We start from the raw sequence: 17241 nt of genomic DNA, 5'->3' as shown, positions 1-17241 counted from the left end.
GTTGATTATGTTACTGAATCACTGCAACCCGTCAAACGCATGTATCTGTTTACTCAAATCAGCACATTAAACGGCGCCACCTCACCGATTATTCGATTGTATTAGTACAAGAGTCTAATTTTATAACCAAAATAAGGAGCATGACGTCACAAAGTAATAGATATAGATATAATGATTTTTGTTATTTAAGAAAAATATGTTAATTAGAGACAATTTTGATATAACAAAACATTTCTTATAAAGATTTTAGTACGTAGGTTTAGAATATAGTAATACAAATTGCGTTTAATTATTATTAAATAATAATGAATTTTAATATGCAAAGTTAATTTATTTATTACGCCAAAAATATGAATTATTAGAAAAATGTAAATAGTCCATATGCAAAATGAATAACTAAAGAACATGAGTAAGAATTGGTTTCATTAATAACAGCTTAATAATAACTGTTATTAATAAATAAACAATTTATAATTTATTTAAAATCTAAGTTGTATATAGAACGAAAGCGTTAATTTTATACGTAATAATGACAGCTTTATAATTTATAAATCTTAGATAATTAATTTAGTCATTGCGTTATAAGATTATAGAAAAAACCGTTACAAATATGAAAATTTGCTATAATTCAAATGTTATTAACTAATTTAGATATTTCGTTTTGGAAATTACTTCTAAAATTAATAAACGATAAAGTTATGTAAAAATTTAATAATTTTCTATTGCAAATATTGTAATATTACATTAATTAACTTTATCAGTTAATAATTTTTGACGACACTATTTGCGATAATTGTAAATTACAGTAAATCAACAAATAACGAATTCTGTAAAGTTCACATGTGTTGAAAGCTCATTATTAATGTTTATTTACTTGTAAATTAAGAAAACTCATTTCTTAAAATTCGCGAATGTTTCTTGAATATTCGAAAACTTCTTAAAGGAAACGCTCCTGTGAAAATAGGCGGGAAAATTTGTGTATAAATACGCCCACTATTGCACAGGCTGGCATTCGCTTCTAGCCTTGCAAAGTGAGCGCATGAGTCTGAATAAACTTGGCTAATACCTAAGTTCTTTCTCTCATTGTGATTAACTGAGCAAGACATTTTCTTTCCTATAATTCGCGCTCAACTTATAGAACATCTCGCGCTATAAGAAACTTGGGTCGAATTATATTCTACCCAAGAAAGACTTTAGCCCTGCTTATGGGACAATTCGCACCATAAGAAACTAGGGCATAGTCTGACTTTCCTGGAAACCTCATTCTAATTTGCATATATTTGATTTTTCAATTTATTATTATTAGCTTATATTTTATTTATCTATTTATTTTATTGACAAGTAGAGTAGATTCATTAGAAACAAATTCTTACTCATTAGCGTAACTAGATATAAGAGTACGAATTATTTATAAGAGATACGGACATCACAAAGTAGGTCCTACGATAAAACAGTTAGCGCCATCGTATTCTACGCAGAAATAAAAATACACCGAAAACATGTATCACAACTTTGAAAATAACTTTTGTGTGTCCTTCAAATTAAGATAAGTATAAATGTGGAATGTATACACCGTGAGCCGAGCCGATGGGATTTATTTGCTGAATTTTTCAGGGATTGCCAACAATTATTTTTAAGAATGAGATACATATTTTCGATGTAGTTTTATGCGTAGAATATTACGGTGCTATTAGTTTTATCATAGAAGTAACCTAAAAGGTGTTAGGACCGAAAAACTGCTAAAAAACGGTTTTTTTTTTAATTTGAGCATGTTACCAACTAAAATACGGTTCGGACATTACTCTCTGTTAAAATATATGAATTAATATTTCAAGAGTATAAGATGTATGTAGTAGCGCACGCGCAAAAGCGCTTAAGTACGCAGCGAGATGTATCTGTACATAACTATAAGTACAGTCGTAAGAGAGCGTTTGCTTGAGGCAGACCGTGTCTCTAACTATGAGACCAACCTTGTACATATTGCATGACATTACATTTTATTTTAAAACAAACTCAATAGTTTTAACTTATCCCAGTCATTTTTAACATGGTAGCAGAGCCTTGGTTAATAGTGTGATCGATTAAAAGTGAGGTTGATTCAGTGTATGGTTGACATAGTTAATGAAGAAGATAGGAATGAATGTTGTCTGAAATTTGTTTTTAAAGTTGAAAAATAAGTGAATGATCAAGAAGATGCAAGTGAATACGATTGTGAATTTTGCCGTCATGCGGTGCTTGGCAGGAACACATGGAAATTTGAGGATATACGACTAAATGAGTAGAAACAAGATAATATAGTACTCAACGTAATGAAACACCGAGGATATTGATAAGTATACTGTAAATATCAAGGTAATAAATCCTTTTATCGGAGAATGAAGTCGTTTGAAACAATAATAAACAATTAGAAACAAAAATAAAATTGAAACATTGAAACTTAAAAACAGATCAACAAGAAGTAATAAATATTTTATTAGATATATAAAGATATATAAAGATATATACACGTGCATGAACGAGAACGTTGAGTAAAGTTGTGAAAAATTGTGTTTGAAAGTTGTAGAGTATAGAATGGCTTCTGATACGGATATGAAAATTCCTATCTTTGATGGCAAAGATTACAACCTTTGGAAAAAAAGATTATTACTTTTACTGAAATTTAGAACGTGTGATGAGGTGGTCACACACGAAAAACAATTGAAAGATACTGATTGGGAAAAGCAGAATTGTAAAGCTATGAACTTAATATATTCAAGTATTTCAAATGATCAATTAGAATTTGTATGTGATGAAAATGCAGCAATTGATATATTGAATAAGTTTGATGAAATCTACTTAAAAAAATCAACTTCTTTACAAATAGTTTTGAGAAATAGACTGGATAAATTAAAACTGAAAGATTTTGAAAATGCCGATAGTTTCTTTAGTGAATTTGAGAAATTAATTAATGAATTGAAAAGTGCTGGAGCAGATATAAAAGAACAAGAAAAATTAGATTATATATTAAAAACTCTACCTGATTCACTCGCATACATTGGAGACTTAGTCGATACTTTACAAGATAAAGATAAAAATTGCAGTTATATAAAAAACAAAATTAAAATGTATGAAATTCAACATAGCCAAGATAATAATAAAAAGTTAAATTTATTTAAAGTCGAAAAGAAAGATATTGAATGCTTCATTTGCCACAAAAAAGGGCATACAAAAAAGGATTGTAAAACTAATGCTTTTCCGAATTTCCGAGCAAGTTGGCGAGGAGGTGCTATAACCCGAGGCAGCTGGCGAGGCAACAACTCTCGTGGAAGCGGTCAAAGGGGCAGCTACAATCAAGAAGAAAATTACCAAAACAACAACTACAGAGGTTATACTAATAACAACAATAGAGGCTACGGCAACTACAGAGGCTACAGCAATAACAGAGGATATAATAACAACAACAATCGAGGTTACGGTCAACGAGGAGGTCACCGAGAGTTCAACAATCAACGAAGTTTTCAACAAGAAGGTCAACACGACGCACGCTATAGTTATAATAATAGGTATTACGATAATACACCACAGACGTTTTATTTGCATGCAAATATTGATGTTAAAAATTTTAATAGTAGAGTAAATTCCATAAATCAGAGTCAAAGTACTCAAATAAATTGGATCTTAGATAGTGGTTGTACAGACCATATAATAAACGATGATTCTTATTTCTCAAATTTTAAAAGATTAGAAAAACCAATTTATGTAACTATTGCAGATGGTAGAAAAATAAAGTGCGAAAAAGTTGGAAATATTATAACATCATTTTATCAAAAAAATTTTAAAACAGAAATAATTATGAAAAATGTTTTTTATGTAAAAGAATTGGATAGAAATCTAATAAGTCTAGCTAGAATTACAAATAATAAAAATTTTAAAATCTTATCTCAAGGAAATCGATCTGAAATTTACGATAGAAACAATAATATAATTTGTACTGCGTATAACGAAAATGGTCTATATAAAATTTCGTCATATGTTGATAAAAGAAATATTAGCGTAAATAATTCTGGAATAATAAGTCAAAAAGAAAAATTACATAGGATTCTTGGCTATGTAAATTTTAATTATTTAGAAAAACTTTGCAAATATGAATTAATCGAAGGACTTCCAAAAAACTTAGAAAAAGAATATATGAAATGTGGAATTTGTATCAAAAACAAAATGCATAATTTACGTTTTGAAAACAATAGAACAAAAGCAACAGAAATCCTTCAATTAGTTCATACTGACTTAAATGGCCCACACAGAAATACCGGGTACGAAGGTTCAAAATATTTTCTCACATTTATTGACGACTTTAGCAAATGTACATTGATTTTTCCAATTCAAAATAAAACTGAAGTATATCAATGTTTTCTTGAATACATAAATTTAGTAGAAAATTTAACAGGTAAAAAGATTAAAAAATTGAGGTGCGATAATGGTAAAGAATACATAAATAACAATGTTTTTAACTTTATCAGAGATAAAGGTATATATCTTGAACCTTGCCCACCGTATGTTCATCCACTAAATGGAACAGCGGAGAGATACAATAGAACGGTCATGGATACCACTAGATGTTTATTATCGGAAGCAAAATTAAATATTAGATACTGGCCTGAAGCAGTAAAAACTGCAGCGTATTTGAAAAATCGTTCAATTGCGAATACACTTCTTAATAAGACACCTTACGAGATATTTTTTGGAAAAAGACCGAGTATGAAGTATTTAAGAATTTTTGGTAGTAAAATCTTTGTAAAAACTCCGGAAGAAAAAAGACATTCAAAATGGGACAGAAAAGCTGATATGGGAATTTTAGTTGGTTATGATAACGTAGGTTATAGAGTTTTAATGAATGGTAGAATTATAATTGCTAGACACGTAGAAGTAGTTGAAGATGATGTGAAATGGATAGGAATAGATACTGATAATGAGAGTGAAAGTGAATCTGAAACGAGTTATGAGAGTATGAGTGATGATGAAGTATTTTATTCAAGTGGAAATGATAATGAAAAGGAAAACTTAAAGTTTGAAAAGAGAGAGTCCACGAGAGAGAAAAGAAAACCTAATTGGTACGGTCAACCAGTGACAAGTTTTATTTATGTAAACACTGTTAGTGCTGATTCACCTAAGACTTATAATGACGCAGTAAATTGTAATGATTCTGCTTTGTGGAATGATGCTATGGCAAAAGAAATTCAAAGTATAGAAAAAAATAAAACTTGGACAAAAGTTGACAAACCAATAGATAAGAAAATTTTAGATTTAAGATGGGTTTACACAAATAAATCTGATGGTAGAAAAAAAGCGAGACTTGTGGTACGTGGATATCAACAAGATCAAATAATTGAAGACATATATTCACCAGTAGCTAGACTGCAAACTTTAAAATTACTTTTAGCTTACTGTAACCAAAATGAATTTTATATCGAACAAATGGATGTTGAAACAGCGTTTTTGAATGGAAAAGTTAAATCTGAAATTTATGTGAAAATACCACAAGGTTATGAAAATGTTAATGAGAATTCTGATAAAGTTTTAAAGTTAGAAAAAGCTTTGTATGGCTTAAGAGAAAGTCCTAGAGCTTGGTACGAATGTTTTGATAATTTTATTAATAGTATGAATTTCAAAAGAAGCGAAAGCGACTATTGTTTATATTATAAAACTGAGAATGGAAAAAAAATTTATATATTATTATTTGTTGATGATTTGCTAGTTTGTTCAAAAAATCAAACTGTCATTGATAAAATTAAAAAGAAATTAATGAAAAGATTTGCTATGAAAGATCTAGGTAAAATAAAAACGTATTTAGGAATTAATGTTGAATATGATCTTGAAAAAGGAAAATTGAGCCTTGATCAAACTGATTATATAAACTCATTAGGAAATGTCTATAATTTAGAAAATACTAAACTGTACTTAACACCTATGGAGGAAAGGTTACATATACCTCCAGCACAATCAGCATCTAATGAAATCAAATATAGAAATTTAATTGGAGCACTTTTGTATATCAGTACATGTACTCGACCAGATATAAGCTATAGTGTAAATTATTTGAGTAGGTTTCAAAATTGTTATGATAAAACTCATTATAAATATGCTTTAAGAGTACTGAAATATTTGTATTTAACCAGAGAAAAAAAATTGAATTTTATAAGTAAATCAAATAATAAAAATATTATAGATTGTTAGACAGTCTACGACAGGTTTTGTTATACGTTATTATGGGAATACGATTTTTTGGAAAGCAAAGAAACAAAGTAGTGTAGCTAAATCTTCTACAGCAGCAGAATATGTGGCTTTATCGGATGCTGTTAGTGAGATAAAAGTAATTAAAAATTTATTAAAAGATTTAGACGTAAATATTATTAAGCCTATAAAGATCTATGAAGATAATTCTGGTGCAATTGCTATTGCCAAATATGGAAATCTCACAAAGAAATCTAAATACATAGAAACACATTTTCATTTTATTAACGAAAGCTACGTAAGGAATGAAATTGATATTGTGAAAGTTGAGAGCGAAAAGAATATTGCGGATATATTTACAAAAGCACTAGGTAAAAATAAGTTCGAAATGTTCAGGAAAGATTTAAATATTGTATAATGAATTGTAAGAGAAACAATGTAAGATTTTTTTGAAACCTGTGAATATTTTTTTGAAAATGTTTACTGTTAAGAAATATAAATTTAAGGAGGTGTGTTAAAATATATGAATTAATATTTCAAGAGTATAAGATGTATGTAGTAGCGCACGCGCAAAAGCGCTTAAGTACGCAGCGAGATGTATCTGTACATAACTATAAGTACAGTCGTAAGAGAGCGTTTGCTTGAGGCAGACCGTGTCTCTAACTATGAGACCAACCTTGTACATATTGCATGACATTACATTTTATTTTAAAACAAACTCAATAGTTTTAACTTATCCGAGTCATTTTTAACACTCTCTTTTATTGTTTACAAGAAAACAAAGATTTTGATGATAAATTCAGCCCTTACGCTACCTCCAAAAAAAAGATACAGCGATTTAAAAATTAAAAACAGATTTTTAGGTTAAAAAGACTATATCTGTGACATTGAAAAAAATTTACAGATAACTAGGCTGCACACGAAAGATAATACCGTAAATCCAGTGTTGATAGCTATTTTAGTTTTGGAGAAAAACAATAAGAACGAAAATTGCCATTTTTCAGCTATATATCGGCTTAGGAGTGGTCTAGGAAGGTCGGGTTGGCTGCAAATTTAATCTTTTTTAAGTAAACTAGACTTACAAACCTCGTTTTTCGACACCGGAACAGGGGCATTCTGACTATATTAACGGGGGGTATGAAGTTGTCAAATAATATTACAGAAGTTTAGGTTCAATATGATATAATGTGAATTTATTCAAATAATAAAAAGGTGAATCTAAATATTACGAAAGAAGGAGGCATAAAAATACCCTAAATATACGAGGTCTGTCTGGAAAGTATCGGGCCTACCTTTATATTTTCGTGCTAGCGTTATTCTTTATCATTTGGTGGGTGGCATCCTTCAAAGTAATCCCCACTTGATTGAATAACACGGTTCCATCGATGTTTCCACTTTTCAAAACAGTCCTGGAACTCACTTTTAGGGATAACCTTAAGTACACTCGTCGCATTATTTTCAACCGTTGTTTTGTCATAGAATCGGTGTCCTTTGAATGGTTTTTTTAGTTTTAGAAACAGCCAAAAGTCACAAGGGGCTATGTCGGGACTGTATGGAGGTTGTCGAAGCAATGCGATATTGTGTTTGCTCAAAAACTGCTGCACAAGATTGGATGAATGCGCCGGCACATTATCGTGATGGAGAAGCCAGTCACCACTTTCCCAAAAGTGCGGCCGTTTTCTTCTTACTGCATTACGCAAACGTTTCAAAATATGAACGTAGTATTTTTTATTGATTGTCTGACCTGTTGATGCATATTCGTGATGTACAACACCTTCACAATCGAAAAAAAACAATCAACATTGACTTACCATTGCTCCGACTTTGACGTGCTTTTTTTGGTCTTGGCGATTCAGAGTGCTTCCACTGTGAAGATTGTTGTTTTGTTTCAGGATCATAACCATAAAGCCATGATTCATCACCTGTAATAACTTTTCTAATCATATTATCTTCATTATTGACCATTTCCAGATTGTCCAGAGCGATTACTAAGCGAATGTTCTTCTGCTCTGCTGTGAGCAATTTTGGGATGAATTTCGCACACACGCGTTTCATTCCTAAATTTTCGGTGAAAATTTCTGAAATGATAGTTTTTGGTATCCCAAGGTCTTCTTCTAGTTCTCGCACAGTGATATGACGATCTTGTTGATTGCAAGTCGCACCCGCTCAATATTATCTGCGGTTTTTGTCGTCGAAGGTCGGCGGGAATGAGAATCACTATCGACAGAAGTGCGACCATCCTTGAACCGTTTATACCACTCTTTTATTCGTGTTTTGCTCATGCAAAATTTGATGCGAATTCGTTGATCTTGTTTTTCAGTCATTTTTGACAATATCAAAATCCGACGAATGCGAAAAAGGTACTGTAAACAAAGACACGCTGCGCATGAACTATATGTCCGGCAGATGTCCGTAAGTAACCAATAGATTCGTGAGGCTTTACTGTTGACGTTTCTGTCCGGTAGAGGTCACTCGAACACTATGGCGCGAAGATATGAACGTAGGCCCGATACTTTCCGGACAGACCTCGTATGCGGGGAAAAAGCCATAACATAACTAAATTAAATAACGGAAGGGAATTACATTATAGTTTAATTACAATATATTGACAAGTAAACGTAATTTAGAGTATGCAAAAGCAACGATCATAAACTAGTGCGAATACATTCGGTTTAGCGCAGAGATATGCTCTGATCGTAGAAGGTACACACCACTACCCACGTCCTGGTAGTTCCAACGTCTAAGACAAAAGTTCAGCCTTTACTCCAGGACAATGATGGACAGTACTCTAAACGAGTAATGCTGTCGTATTGGTGAGATTTTGGGTCAAATCTTGAGGTGATTTCTGGTTATATATTTATGTATTTCGACGCACTAAATCCAAGATCATTTCAAGGTGAAATATGACGAACGGTTCGTTTATAGATGGGTTTTCTCTTTCTCGTATTTTCTCGTAGGCACATTGTCAATCGACTGCAGCAATAGAAAATCAATTTATGAAGAGATCTTCTTTCGTATCGAGTAGTGGTATCTTTCTTAAGTACCTAACACTATATGTACATCATAAAAACCTTTATATCTTCTTCTAATATCCTTGAAGGTATGATAAAATCTCTCTCTTTACTCCTCACTTATATCTCCTAAATTGTTAGGAAAGTTTGTTACTTTTGTGGCAATAACCCAAGAACCTTTAAATCTAATCTCAGTAACAATCTATTTCTGTAACATACGTAGCAATAAACCTAATTTTCTTAACCTTCAAGCTCTGAAACCGACGTAGCAGTAATCTAAAAATATGAAATCTTAATTTCCTGAATCATCAAGCTCTGTAACTTGAAGTTTGAGGTTCTGCTGTTTTTTGATTATAGCCTAGCAAGTTACAGAGCTCAATAATTAAAGAAATTAATTGAAGAAAAAAACAGGCGAAACTTTTGCTAAGTCCATAGAAGGTTTCTTTGCATTCTAATGCAAAATATGAATAATCGTTATACCCGGAAGCAAGTATGACAAAAGCGTGTTAGGTTAACACTAAGCCAAGTCATGCAAGCTTACTAAACCTGCTCTCCCTTGATCTTGGCTTCGCAAGCTAAAGATGCGATTGAGAAAGTGATATGAAATATAAAATTTTCTTATCCACAAATCGCAGCAATTGTGAATTTACATATCTTTTGAAATTTTTAGCATTTTTTATTGAACAGTTTTTCGATGACAACCATTCTTTGTAATATTTTTCACATTGAATTGCAGATCTTAAATCGCCAACATTAAGCAAAGTAGTTGAGCAAGTGTCGAATAGGGGCATGGATAACTAGGAACACTTGACATTAAGCCACAGACCATATTAACAATTTTCAAGTCAGCTTCAAAAGTAGCATCATTCTCTAAATGATCATTCATATTCAATTTTTTACAAATAAGATAAATATTTGTGTAATTCTTTTGAACATCAGGAACTATGCAAATGATAAAGAGTTTTTTAACACCACCTTCAAAACTTTTTATTATAATTTTTCTTCTTCTTGAATTCTCGTACATCTAAAACAACTAACACATTTCTAAATAAGAGATACATGCAAAATTTCAAATATTCACTGCCTCCATCAATACCAAATTTTATATACACTTCATTAGAATCACATCGTTTGATCACAAGATCGATAAAACCTTGTAAGTTTTTGCAAATCATGGCTTTCCCTGTTGCATCAGTTTTGACATTCTGCTTTTCTGTCGCAAAATTTAGATCACGTATGTCAAAAAATCCACTAAACAGATGAATTTTTTCGTTAATTTTTTTTTTAATTTCTTTTCAATATTTATCGAGCCATTGCTTTCCGAACCAATTGCAGCTGTCATTCCTTATAACTTTCTATCACTCAAATTCAAGTTACTTTTAATTTTCTCTAAAGTATCTGACAGTGACATACATCACTATAGTGAGTTTAACTAGTTTCTTTTAAGTTCTTGCATGATTATTACTTTTAAAATGTTTAAAATTCCAGAATGTTCGTCCACGTAACCGAATTAAAGACGTTCTGGCTAATGCCACAGGCAAACCGATTAGCATATGTCTTCCTACACTCCGCCACGTCTAGAAAACTTTGATCATGATGTCTGAAACCCCAAATACGATGTACCGGTGATCGCGTGCATTGTAGTTATCGATCATTTTCCATCTCTCTAACCGCTCTGATTAACGTCGATTTTCATTCTTGAATTACTACTGTTAGATCCAGCATCGCAGCCATTTCTAGCAGTAGCCTCTGCTGCTTGTCTTTGTGTGGCGAGGGATTTCGGGGGCTTTAACCGCGCTACCGAAGTTCTTCCGCCACAAGGCCTGCTGTCTCCTTATCCCCGATTATTTAGGGCGCCAGACCGCCGTTTGACTAGGGCGATCGTCGGGGATAGGGCCTAATGGGATCGCGTATACCAGTTTGCTTTTACAGCGACTGGGCGGTGTGCAAACGGGTGAGTACTCGCGATCTCCTCTGCTTCAGGCCTCGGTATCCAACAAGTCGTTTCCTATTCGTCTCCTCGCTTATGATATGCCGGCAACTCAGATGATGACTCCTTATTTCAGGTCGAAAGTCCGTTCGAATTCGTGCGTATGTTACCTATCGTGGAATCCGAAAATATAGCGAATTAGCGTTACCCGATTATAACCGCTCGCGGCTGAAAATCATCAGAATGCAAGTGAGACAGGGTAACAAAAGTAAATTTATTATAAAAAAAAACAATCAATCACTTTTATTGACTTATTTATTAAATTAGAAGCAAATGGTCAGATTGATTAGAGTCAATATGACTCTGCCTAATTATGAAATAGCAAGGACATGAAATAATCGAAATATTAATTCTTGCGGTCGGTCTTTGATTGACAAAAATGATGGACTGATCAGCGCAAATAATTAAATCACGAATCGTAATTCAGCTATCTCTAATATTCGCAATAAATTATTATACGGGCGAGGGGTCAACGCGAATAATTGAATCGTGAGTCTTAATTCGTCTACTTTCAATATTCGCAATAGAGTGTTAATTTGGCGAAAGGTCAGTGCAAATATCTTAAATCACAAGTTTCCTTTGTCTGATTCTAACACTCACGTTCGATTCTGATAAATGGCGGACAGGCCAGCGCGATTAATAGGATCAATAATTTTATTCGGCTAATTCTACGTTCGCAATAAATACTATATTGGCGAAAGGTCAGCGCGAATAAATTAATCACTGCTTTTAATCCGTATGATCCTATCACTTACGTTCGATTCTACGAAATGGCGGAAAGGTCAGCACGATTCAATAGGCACCGGCATCGACGGATCTACGCGTCGCGACGACCTACCGCACCGAAAAATCCACTCCCGCACTCTACGATTAATACAAATGAGTGGCACTTTGCCTACTTACGATTTTCCTTGCTGAGATTCGGCGAACGAAATTAGCGTGAACAGACGGTGTCTAACGCAATTAGTCCTGCGTGACGAGATTATCTGGCTCAATCACTCCTTCTAGCTAGAAGACCAGTGGCAAAATGGACGAGAATCGGCTTTTCGCGGTCAAAGATAAGATCGCTTTTCTTCTCCTCTTTCCGAGAAGAAATGTTATTATTGGTCGGTATGCTAATTCGGATATCGGTAGCGCCCTCCGAATACTTTATCACTGGTCCGTATGTAAATTAGAAGAATACAGCGCCCTCCTTATCTCTCCTACTTTCGTCGTTATTTACCCTCTCTCACCCCCCCCCCCCACTAAGGTAGCTATCATTAATTGATGGGAAAGATCTACCCCTACTATTATCTATTTTTCTATCCGAACTGAAATCAAATTCTAATTCGCTTATTGGTCGTGACGTCACTAGCGAATTTCGTCAGAGGTTCGAATTCTGTCGATTAATTTATTGATTAAATTTAACGGGGTAGTTGTCGCTGGCTATTATAATAGGGGGTGTGTCGGTCGCATGCGAATTTCTTTTTTTTTTTTATAATTCGGTATTTATTCCATGTTCATTTTCTAATTATAATTTTAATTTTAATTCGTTGTGAATATATATATAATATACGTCGTTTCAATTGTGGCGCCCCCATCTTCGCAGTTAAATATAATTCTATTCATCATTTCATATAATCTGTCTCGCTCGCTCTTGTTTAGTCTATTTCGCACGCTCTGTCTCGCTCGGTCGCTCTCAGTCTGTCTCGCTTGCTCGCTCGCTCTGTTTAGTCTATTTCGTTCTCTCTGTCTCGCTCGTTCTGTCTCAGTCTGTCTCGCTCGCTCATGCTCGGTTCATCTCGGCGCTTCAAAATGGCCGCTCGGTCTCTCGCGTGTACGCCTCGTGTTCCCGTATCGGTTGTTGGAGCGCCTCCTGAGGCGCTCCCGTGTCGGTTAAGTGACGTTTTCCCGGGTGTTTGTGTGTGGTTACTGTTGTGATTGTGTGTGGCTCTCAGGATGTCGCCGATGGTGTTCGGCAGCCCGATACAGTTGATTACCGGCTGCTACTTCATCGGCGATTTTCTGCTCGCCCCAGGGGTGTCAGTGCTTTGTGAGTGTTGGTCTTGGTGCCTGGGAGTGTAACGGATCTGCATGTATCATCAACATGCATTTCCATTGCATTTCCCAGTGAAGTTTCCCGTTTTTCTTTCGCCGGTCGGCAACACGTGGTCGGGAGTGAGTGTGTGCGTGCGCTCTCTTATTTCGTGGTGCGCTCCTTTTTTTGTCTTTTGAGTGTCCGTCGGATCGCGTTTGTCGAGTTTGTTTCGCCAATATCTCCGGTGTGGTTGTTCGGGCATGAAAATGGGTAATCGTTTTTTTATATGGCGCGTTTGTTTTTATTTTGTGAAACTGGTTACGGGGCGGTAAGGGACGGGAATGGCTTTCCTGAGGTGTTACAAATAATGCAGCGCTCAGGAAAGTCCTTGTAATGTACCGCATTACAGAACCCCCCACTAAGCCGGTACACTACCACGTGTACCGCTAGTTCCCTTTTGTTTGCCGCCGCGTTCTCAGTTCTCGTCAGTTATACAGAAATCTTACCTGATGAGGTTTTCCCCCTTGGTTCCGTGATCTGTTTTGGTCAGAGTCCGGCACTTGCTTGGTCTGCTTGGCTGCATCCTCCCTTCTCCTTTGGTCCATAAAGTCTATTTGCTGGGTGGGTAAGGATTGGTCAGGGGAGGTTGGTAATTCAATTAAGACGCAGGTTAAGCCAATCAGTTTAAGCCAGGGCTTGGCTCTGGCATTTATTGCGGTCAACAGAAAAGAAAAACAAAAAAAGGAAAGAAAGCAAAAGAAAACAAAGAAGAAAAACAACAACAAAATTGGTGGCTCGCTGGTGGGCTACTGATATCCACGCCTGCGGTAGCGATTGCGCCTCTCCATTTCTTCCATCTTTTGGAGGGCACGCTGGAGTTGTTGGAGCTCCCTCAGGCGCAGGTCCACGTCGACCTCATCATCGGAGGTCCTATGGTTATGGGACCTCCGAAGCAGCTCCCTCGCCCGCTCCTTTACCGATGGTCTAGGGCTGAAGCGGGGGTTCTGGTGCGGGGTATAGCCCCGATGTCAGCCGTCGGCCTCTCCCTCTCCGACCTTTCCCGGTGTTGAGCTCGGCCTCGGGTTGCCTCCAGGTAAGACGGTGGAGGGTCCTCCGTCTCCCGAGGGTACGAGCTCAGCTGGGCTGCCTGATCTTGGCGGCGGAGCTCGTCTGCTGGGTTGTGGTCCCAACCGGACCCGGAAGAAGTGGACGCTGGTCTGTCCACCTCATCCCAGCCGCTCCGGCGGCTAGTGGTCGGTCGAGGTCTCAGTGGAGATATGTTGTTCCCCACCGGGTTGTTTAAACCCGAGGGGCCGTGTCGGCGGTGGTATGCCTCGGCACATCTCGGGCAGTTGAATACCTCGACCCGCCGCCGACCACAATTCCCGCAGAACTGTCCCTCTTTGGGACGGGGGCAATTCCCGAAATTGTAGTCGGTTTGCCAGCAGTTGAAGCATGCTCGGAGGGGGGGGGGGGTCAACCGTCGGAACGGTCGGGATCTCCCTCAGTTGCCCGAACCTAGCTCCGGTCCGGTGAGGGAGTCGACCCCAGGATGGTATCCTAGCCGCAGCAGCTGATCGTATTGCTGGTCGGAGGTCCAGGTAGGTCGTCTTCTGACCCCTTGGAGGAGGGATATCCCGCACCTACCAGGTCGTCCAGCTGCAGGTGGCGCCGCGGTTTGTATTTGCGACGCTTGCCGCTGGCCGTCCGGTAGTGCAGGCCCTGGACCTCTGGACGGTCAACAGGATCTATTCTGGGTGTTGTTATTGGCCGGTTGGTGGTGGTCCAGTCAATTGGAGTCGAGGTCACAGGTAATCAGCCTGGATGACCTCGGCTCCTTGTGGCCGACGGCTGGGCGGTGGTGGCGGATGGTGGTGTGATGGCGGCGGTGGTCGATGGTCGATCGGTGGTGGAGGTCGACTGGGCAGTGGTCGATGGTCGGTCGGTGGTGGAGGTTGGCTGGGCGGTGGTGGTGGTTGGTGGTCTGACGGACGACTGGGCGGTGGTGGTGGAGATGGTGGAGGCGAACGATTTTGCTGTCCCTGGGCGACGGAGTATGGGGGGCGGAGTTGATGGTCCAGCTGGTTAGGGGTTGATGGTCTATCTGGTTAGAGGTTGATGGTCCAGCTGGTTGGGGGTTGATGGTCTCCCCCTTCCCAGCTAGTACCGACTCCGCGCCCCTGTCCAGGTAGTCCTCTAGCTCTTTCTCCGCTTGCCCGTCCAGGGACAGCTGGGAACCTTTTGAGGTGTCCGAACAATGGGATTTGGAGGTCCCACGTTCGGACAGAGTTTCAGCTGTCCTGCCGTCCATCTGGTCAGCCGTTGCATTCATCTCCTCCCGGATGGCACGGACTACCTCCATTCGCCGGCGTTCCTCACGCCTCCAGTCCGCTTCAGGAATGCGGGTCTGGAACGTGAGGGCCCAGCGATGGAGGCGGTCTCGTTCTTGGCCCACCGGGAGGGGTTGTGGTGGCTCCTCTTCCGCCACTTCCATGGCCTCCAGGCGAGCCTTCTCCTGCTCAATTTCCTCCACCATATCCTGGATATACCAGACTGGCGAATCTTCTGTCGGGGGGGGGGGGGCTCGATGATGGGCTGAGCCCCTACCCTCTCCTGGTACCCAGGCATGGTGGTAAGTGCCTGCAGGCCAAGGCTCTCCTCGTGGCGGTCGGGTTCCGGGGCCCGAGCCGGTCTGGTCTCCCGCTTCCTGATCCCCGTGATGGTCCTAGGGACTGTAGACAGCGGGATCTTCACCGTCAGGCTCAGACCCTTCTTCTTCGCGACGAGAATCCTTGGGGCCATGGTAGATCTGAAAATAAATCAGGTTAGTGCACAGGTCTTTAGGTCAGTGTCGGGACAGCACAGTGCATGCACTTATCTGCTGAGGGGTGTAGCTTAGGCAACGACTTTACCCCCCATTTAGCCTCGAGAGGCTAGCCTGTCCAGGCGTAGCACAGCACATCTGGAGGTCAATCACCAATGTTCGCGTAATTATTCCCCACGCCGCAACCGTGTTAGTACGCGATTTAAACCCCATGAGTCGGACAATAAGGGTATGGTCAGATTGGTCAGGTTATCTATGTTCTCTTCCTTTAGTTTGGTCTTTGTTCGATCTAAGGTCATAGTTATTTTTGTCAGGGTTCTTAAATGGTTTTAGTTGTTCAATGTGAACTTTACCAACTTTTTTCTTCGTCAGTGTCTCGATGGTAAATACTGTGTTTGAGAGTTTATCTAGTAATTGAGGGGTTGGGTGGAAAAACGGTATAAGTCGAGTTATACCGATTTTGAGATAACATGATAGAATGATCAAGTACTACCCATTACACATTATATCTTCACCCCATAACAAAAATCATAAATTTAGACCTATTAAATAAGAGACAAACTATGGAAAAACGGTATAACTCGACTTATACCGTTTTTCCAAGTACTCAACCCAACCCGGCGTGCATGAAGCAAAATTGTACACGTAACCGCATGTAGAGCTAGTATGTAATACTACATTCTTATATATTTTACAAAGGCATACTCACGCTTATAAATATACTCACTAATACACAATAAATAGAAAAAGAGAGAGGGGACGCGAGAGAAAGATAGTCCGATGAATGTAAAGAAACGCATTCTTAGCTCGCGCATGCCATATTCGTACATTTCACACAGTATAGTGTTTGTTCTCGACCGAAGCATGTGTGACATATAAATTCAATTAGTAAAACATAGTGGATATGGCGAGTGACAATAGTGAACTTGGTGACAGCAATCTTAGCATAAACTCAACAGACTACTTATCAAGTGAACAAGAAAGTGGAATAAAAAACAAAAATCGCGGAAAGAAAAGAAAATTGCTTACACAAAGTCATGCTGACAATAAAAGAAAGAGACGAAAAAATTCTGGAAAATCCTATGTCAATCGTAAAGGAAAGAAAGTTAGTATAATAAAGATTATTATAAACGTTTTATTTGCTTTTCTAGTTTCATAATTGAAAATGTATAATGTAGATGTGAAAAAC

The 17241-nt window shown here is 37.8% G+C and overlaps 1 protein-coding gene across 1 annotated transcript; it reads right to left on the bottom strand.

The window, feature by feature from the left end:
• Positions 1-15033: 15033 nt before the first annotated feature.
• LOC131663414 (protein enabled homolog) lies at positions 15034-16030 on the bottom strand. Its single transcript, XM_058933814.1, has 3 exons — positions 15836-16030; positions 15396-15743; positions 15034-15270 (listed from the first exon to the last, which is right to left on the bottom strand). The coding sequence occupies exons 1-3, from the start codon at positions 16028-16030 to the stop codon at positions 15034-15036; spliced, it is 780 nt and encodes a 259-aa protein (XP_058789797.1).
• Between the last annotated feature and the right edge of the window lie 1211 nt (positions 16031-17241).

Source organism: Phymastichus coffea, unplaced genomic scaffold, assembly GCF_024137745.1.
Source record: "Phymastichus coffea isolate CEN01 unplaced genomic scaffold, Cenicafe_Pcof_1.1 PCOF00035, whole genome shotgun sequence".
NCBI lineage: Eukaryota > Metazoa > Arthropoda > Insecta > Hymenoptera > Eulophidae > Phymastichus > Phymastichus coffea.
The sequence above is the reverse complement of the archived record's forward strand: the minus strand, read 5'-3'. Positions and strand labels throughout refer to the sequence as shown.